This window comes from Nanorana parkeri, unplaced genomic scaffold (genome assembly GCF_000935625.1).
Source record: "Nanorana parkeri isolate BGI_ZX_2015 unplaced genomic scaffold, ASM93562v1 scaffold344, whole genome shotgun sequence".
Taxonomy (NCBI): Eukaryota; Metazoa; Chordata; class Amphibia; order Anura; family Dicroglossidae; genus Nanorana; species Nanorana parkeri.
Window position 1 is genome coordinate 223,926 of NW_017306612.1, and position 7,194 is coordinate 231,119.

The 7,194-nt window shown below is 49.2% G+C and overlaps 1 protein-coding gene across 2 annotated transcripts in view; it reads right to left on the minus strand.

Moving 5' to 3' along the window:
- Positions 1–678: 678 nt before the first annotated feature.
- Positions 679–7,194, minus strand: part of GOLGA5 (golgin A5) — a 19,332-nt gene continuing 12,816 nt past the window's right edge. The window contains exons 8-12 of one of the 2 annotated variants that reach the window (XM_018558500.1): positions 5,897–5,995; positions 4,429–4,654; positions 2,593–2,698; positions 2,249–2,312; positions 679–942 (exon numbers count right to left, since the gene is read on the minus strand). In XM_018558500.1, the coding sequence (XP_018414002.1) occupies positions 862–942; positions 2,249–2,312; positions 2,593–2,698; positions 4,429–4,654; positions 5,897–5,995 (576 nt within the window). In that variant the 3' untranslated portion in view covers positions 679–861. The remainder of the gene's footprint in view (positions 943–2,248; positions 2,313–2,592; positions 2,699–4,428; positions 4,655–5,896; positions 5,996–7,194) is intronic. The other variant, XM_018558501.1, reaches the window with a different exon arrangement.

The following is a 7,194-nucleotide window of genomic DNA, read 5'->3' on the forward strand; positions in this document are numbered from 1 at the left end:
TCCATCCATCCGACCTCCGGCCTCCCCTTCAGTCTATCTGACCTCCGGCCTCCCCTTCAGTCTTGCACAGTTCTACCAGCTCCTCTCCTGCCTAGAAACGCCCGCTCCTTTAGACTGACATCTATCCATCAAGGCATTTTGATATGTGCAACTCTTCCCATGAGCCAGCCCACTGCTTGCATCGTGGTTGAGGACTCTTGATAGCAGCACTGAGACAGGGTGCAGTGACATTTCCAGGAAGCTCTGTACAGCACCCTGTCGGCTCCTCCCCCCTAGTCATGATCTGGCTGCATTGCACAGAGACCCAGTGATGGCATCACTGGGTCTAAAACAAGGAACGTAATTAAAACCATGAATAATTTCATTAGCATGTTGTTGGGGGGGGGGGGGGAGAGGGGGGGAACTGCGTCTTATAGGGGGGGGGGAATAGGGGGGAAATCGGCTTAAGATCTATGTGTATCATCCCCATACTGGAACTGAAGGCTGCTTTTTTTTTTTTAAGACTTCAACAAAGTTGCTGGAGGCTTTATAAACGCATTGCAAAGGGCTCGCTGTACACACTGCTCTCATACAAGCTAAAGCCTGCGTGAACAAGACCTAAGTAATGTTAGTTTTCAGGTTTACTTCAAACCGTTTGCATTGCTGATGGAAGCAGATTGCAGGAGCAGCATTGTCAGTAATAAAATCTTTTCTTGTGCCGGTTCTAGGAGGAAAGGTCTGTAGATCATAGTGTGCAGGGGTGAGAGGAAAGTGATCCGTTGCCCAGGCTAGCTTGAAGCTCCGCAGCTATGATATAAAGCATCAGTCCTAAAACAGCTGAATAACTGCAGCAACGCCGAGGAAGAAGTGGGAACCTCACGACTATTTCCCGGTGGGGTGATCCGTGTGCATTTCTGGGGTGTAAGTCAGAAGTACAATCATCACCCAGAGGTGCAGGAGCGCCTGAAATACAACAAGAAAACTACAATTAGATTGTATTCTTTATAATGGCGACACACACACACACACACACACACACACTTCCCTGCTCTGTATCAGCTCTGCAGGCACAGGGCACTGGTGGGTAAGAGCAGGAAGCAGCGTTTTTGCTAATTAAAGGCATTATAAAGCGGAATTCCAGGTAAGTATAAAAGGCACGTTAATGCGGCTCCGCAACCGTTAATGCGGCTCCGCAACCGTTAATGCGGCATTAAATGTTTTTCAGGGTCGGAATCTGACTTGACCTGGTATCAAACTCTTGCAGTCCCTGTACAGCAGAGCTCAGAGTGTAAGAGAGAGAGAAAGCTCAAGCAGCCAATTAGTTGTGCTGCAGTGCTCATAAAGTTAAAAGAAGCATTCTGATAGGAGGGAGAGCACAGTGAGGAGTTCTTTAGTCCGCGGCTTCTCCTTTTGCTGCCCGATCACAGGCTGAGGGAGAAACAAGACCTGTAAGTGTTACTGGACTGCAGCAGAGAAAGGTCAGGTCCCCTGTTCTGCCAGACAAGGCCGTGCTGTGTGGCAGAGCTCAGTAAATCTCAGGACTGGACAGGCAGAAATACAAATCCTATGGCAGGTAAACCAACTCCTATATGTACGCATTTCTTCATTTTATTCACTGAATTTTAGTGCTTTCAATCATGGAGGCTCAGCATCACGTGTGGCATAACCTAGGGTGGTCTGCAGGCTACTTAGACACGCCCACTCCTTCAGACTGACTTCAACCCATCACATCAAGACATTTTGATCCCGAGAGGTGGCCCACTGCTTGCATCGCGGCAGGGAGGAACACCCACTCCTGCAAGATGAAGGTATCTTCATATTTGCATTACTTCTCCCCAAAACCAGCCTACTGCACGCATCACAGGGCTCTTGAGATGAGTACTAAGGCAGCCATGAACTGTCAGTATTATATGGAGAAGCAGAGACCCAGTGATGATGTCACTGGGTCTGAAATAAAGTATGTCATGAAAATGGAATAAAAATTAGACAAATTGCATTTTGAATTAGCTGCAGTGCAGTGCGTTTCACGCGTTTTTGCGTTTCCGGACCGTTTCCTGACCGTACAAAATGTGACATGCAGTATTTTTTCTGTCGTAAGCTGAACGGACTGCGCACGTGAGAACTGTAGCCCATAAAACACATAGGGATACATTGGGATGCATTTTGAGTGCAGGAGCGTACGGATCAGGTCAGCACAGAAAACGGACGTCGCGTGAACAGGCCCTTAAGCAAGCGGAGGCCCCCCCACAAAAAGCTGCTCAGTACTTACCATATAAATAATAATAAATACTCGAGCAATAGGATATCTTCTCAGGAATATACCTAGACGGATACTGAAGGAGGCAAAAAGAAAAACTCAGGTTAAGCAGCACTTGAACCAAACAGCTAACTCCACAGGAGAGTTAAATAAAACAAATCCATTCAAGTACTCTCCCTATTAAAAATCCTAATTTGTGTATCACTCGGCTGAAGATCCTCCAATCATCTCTGAATTGGTGCTGACACTGTCCTTCCTTCTGGAGGGGGGCAAAGATATTTAGATGCATCTGAAGATTTAACTCCGGAGTTTAGCGTCACTTTAAAAGAGCGTGAAAACAGATACTCGATCTGTACCTGAACTGGTCTATGGTGGTCGCAGCCTTCCGGACCCTCCCGTACATGCCGGCTACATTTGTGTCAGAGTCGCTGAACAAAACTGGGACGCTTCTTAGACGGGCACCTAGGAAAAGCAGGAGAGAGTTCAATACAACTGACCGGTCGAGTCAATCTGTGATTGAGAATCAACGGGCCACTCGCTCATTACCTGTATGATATTCTAAAACTAGAATTCGATAAAGTTTCTGGTTTAGAAACCAGCACAGCAAGATGGAGTTGCGCATCCCACAATGCCGTGCTGAAGGAAAAGCGGTTGCCAAAAATAGGAATTTTGTACTCGCTGTAAAATCCTTTTCTCTGGGTCCATTGAGGGACACAGGAAGTCGTCATATACTGTTGAGTATAGTGTTGCCTACAAGAGGACACTGGATAGGCCCAGTTCAGGATAATTCTTCCTATTTCCAGTATGTCTCAGTTTTGTTCTAAGCAGTATGGAGAGCATGATCATAAAACACACTCCCGTGTCCCTCAAATGACGTCAAGAAAATTATTTTACAGAGAACACAAAAAGTACTATAGTGTCTATTGATGAAGACGGGAAGTCATTAAAAGGAGAACTATGGGGTCAGGTCTTTTCCCCATAGTTCTCCTGTAACGGGAGGACACAAACTAGCGTCCTCCCGTTACCCTAAGCTCAGTATATACCGCAAGCTACAGCTCGCGGTATACTGAGACGCCGCAGCTGAAGCGGATCCCGACAATTGTGCCGAGATCCGCCCAGCTGTGTGAATGACAGCTGGCTCTGCCTATCTAGAGGCAAAGCCAGCTATACCCGCCCCCTCCCCCGTCCGTTCCGCCAGTCAGCGCTGGCGGATCGGAGCGGGGGGAATCCAGCCCCTCCCCTGTCACGGCAGAGAGCCGTGACAGGATCGAGAGGTGAGCGAACACCGACATGTGTTCGCTCACCTCCCGATCTACTGAGCCGACCTGTGACAGTCTCATGGTCACAGGTCGGCTAGAACTATGAGGTGAGTGGAAATCACTCATGTCATAGTTCTCCTTTAACTGTCCAGATGTCCAAAAGCAATCAAACTGAGGGTGGGCAAAACAGCAACAATGGCTAGCAGGGCCAACAAGAATAAGAACTGGGGACTGCATGCTGAGTCTGGGACCGCCGTTGGGAAATCTTCCCTCACTTCCTGTCCCAAGGACATTGGGACAAAAAATGACGGAAGCCCTTGTCTCTGGGACAAAAAAGGAACAGAAAGCAGTAATAACACTGGCAATTATCCGTTCCTGCAGAATAAAAGGTTTTGGCTGCAGTTGAGATATAAAAGAGATCTATGGGGTAACCTTTTTTTCCCCCATAGCTCTCTTTATGGTCATGGGAGGACATGTACTAACGTCCTCCCGTAACCCAAAACTCAGTATATAGCGGGCTACAGCCAGCTATATACTGAGAGCGCTGCAGCCGGGACAGATCCCGACAATACTGTCTAGATCCACCGCGGTGGCTGATTGACAGCTGACTTTTGCCTATCTAGAGACAGAGCCAGAGCCAGCTGTGCCTGCCCCCCCGCTGTTCCTCCAGTCAGCGCTGGAGGATCAGAGCGGGGGGGGGAATCCCTGCTGGCAGCGGTGACTGATGGTCGCTGCTCTCTGCAGGTAGGTGATCGGGAAGTGAGCGAGCGACGGTATGCGTTTCCTCGCTTCCGGATCAATAGAGCCGACGTGTGACAGTTTCAATGTTACATGTCGGCTCTAACAATCAGGAGGAGTGTAAAATGAGGAGTGGAAATCACTCACCTCATAGTTCTCCTTTAATTCCTCATAGGCAGTGGCTCATGCACCTACCATCTCCGCTGTCCACGGCGGACATGTTGATGGCAGACGCGGCCGCTCCGCTTCCCTGCACGCTCTTCAGCTGAATTTCCAGCCTCTCCAGCTGGTAGACCAGCGAGTTCTTCTCGGTGCTCAGGCTCTCCAGCATGGTCTGTTTCTGGATCAGGGTCTCGGTCAGCTGGTGCAGCCGGTTCTCCAGCTCTGTCTGACTGCTGCTGCTCAGCGCTTTGTTAGTAAGCTGGGAAATAAAAGGAAAGATTACGTCAGAGGAGGTTCCTCAATCGAACGGCACCTAGTGTACGGTCATCCAAATCCATAAAGACTCCAGTATTAGTGGAGGAGAAAGCAAGATGGCCGCCATCTCTTGAGCACTGAATAAAAGTGATAATGCGAGCACACCAAAATAGTTTTGAAATTGTACTCGCAAAATGTAAAAATGATCCACACATTACATATAAGTATGTAACATAAGCCAGGGGTAGGCAACCAGGGCACTATAGCTCAAACTACAAATCCAATCATGTCTCTGCCTATGGGAGTCATGCCTGTGCGAGCAAGTCTTGCAATGCCTCATGGGACCTGTAGTTCTGCAAACAGTCTTGCACAGTTGTAGCGGCTCCTCTCCTGGACTGAAATGGCTTCCTCTGATGTCACTGCACGCTGGGAGCTCCTCACAATGAGCCCGGATCATACTACTGCAGCGGTCCGAATGGCTATGTGCTGCGTCAGGTAGAGCCCGCCTCATTTCCTGGCTGGAGGACATCCAGCATCACCTAGCCAATTCCTCTGCAGCCTGACCCTCACCTTTTATTCATTGGATTTCAGTTCTTTCAAACATGGATGCATTACATAGAGAAGCACAGAGACTCTGTGAGGATGTCACTGGGTCTAAAATAGGGTTGTAATGACAACAGAAAGCTACTTGGGTGGGGGGCAACTTCAGCGGAGTACATACTGTACTGTACAAGGCCTCATACACAAGGGCTTCATGGCGGGAGCGATTACTCAAGTTCCTTATTCCCGCTCAGCTCCCCCGAGCACTGGCCTGGAAACAGCAGCATAACGGCTCAACACACACAAGCGGCTAAACTCGCCATTAGCTTCAGTTTGCAATGCGACACACCAGAAAATTCTATGCATGCAGAGTTCAGGACACTCTGTGCACTCCATGGTCATAAAGGGTTTGCGTCGCTGCGTAAATGCAGCATGCATTCAGCTTAAGATGCTTCTGAAACCATTCAGACTTCACTGCCTGATGCATCTGACCTCCTAAGCTCCATCAAACTGCTATGGGGTTCCCACTGACTTGTATAGGGAGAGAAGTAGTTCTGACACATGTGCCCTCTGAGGTCCTCACCAACCACGCTTTCCCCCGTCGCACTTACCTTGCTGAAGGATCACTGGAGAGACACAAAGGACGAGGACCAAGCGACTCAATGTATATACGAGACATCAATGCCACCTCACCACATAGGATTACCTGATTTCTGAGTTTCTGGATCTCATCCTCCCGGTCTCGGATTCTCCCTTGAAGTGTATTCTTGGTCCTGTGAAAATCCTCCTGTGTATATTGCAGTTCCTGGGGAAGGAAAACATAACATGCAGTAAAGTGAGAAAAAAAAATATGCCTGGGCTTGGGATTTCAGTACAGCACAGGAAGTTATGAGCTCACTGCATTTCTGGCAGAGCAGCAGCTATTTCTCTGTATTTGCAGCATGTGTATATCTGACCTCCGTCCTCCCCTTCAGTCTTCTATCTGACCTCCGTCCTCCCCTTCACTCTTCTATCTGACCTCTGTCCTCCTATCTGACCTCCGTCCTCCCCTTCATTCTTCTATCTGATCTCCGTCCTCCCCTTCAGTCTTCTATCTGACCTCCGTCCTCCCCTTCACTCTTCTATCTGACCTCTGTCCTCCTATCTGACCTCCGTCCTCCCCTTCATTCTTCTATCTGATCTCCGTCCTCCCCTTCAGTCTTCTATCTGACCTCCGTCCTCCCCTTCACTCTTCTATCTGACCTCTGTCCTCCTATCTGACCTCCGTCCTCCCCTTCATTCTTCTATCTGATCTCCGTCCTCCCCTTCAGTCTTCTATCTGACCTCCGTCCTCCCCTTCACTCTTCTATCTGACCTCTGTCCTCCTATCTGACCTCCGTCCTCCCCTTCATTCTTCTATCTGATCTCCGTCCTCCCCTTCAGTCTTCTATCTGACCTCCGTCCTCCCCTTCACTCTTCTATCTGACCTCTGTCCTCCTATCTGACCTCCGTCCTCCCCTTCATTCTTCTATCTGATCTCCGTCCTCCCCTTCAGTCTTCTATCTGACCTCCGTCCTCCCCTTCACTCTTCTATCTGACCTCTGTCCTCCTATCTGACCTCCGTCCTCCCCTTCATTCTTCTATCTGATCTCCGTCCTCCCCTTCAGTCTTCTATCTGACCTCCGTCCTCCCCTTCACTCTTCTATCTGACCTCTGTCCTCCTATCTGACCTCCGTCCTCCCCTTCATTCTTCTATCTGATCTCCGTCCTCCCCTTCAGTCTTCTATCTGACCTCAGTCCTTCCCTTCAGTCTTCTATCTGACCTCCGTCCTACCCTTCACTCTTCTATCTGACCTCTGTCCTCCTATCTGACCTCCGTCCTCCCCTTCATTCTTCTATCTGATCTCCGTCCTCCCCTTCAGTCTTCTATCTGACCTCCGTCCTCCCCTTCAGTCTTCTATCTGACCTCCGTCCTCCTATCTGACCTCCGTCCTCCCCTTCAGTCTTCTATCTGACCTCCGTCCT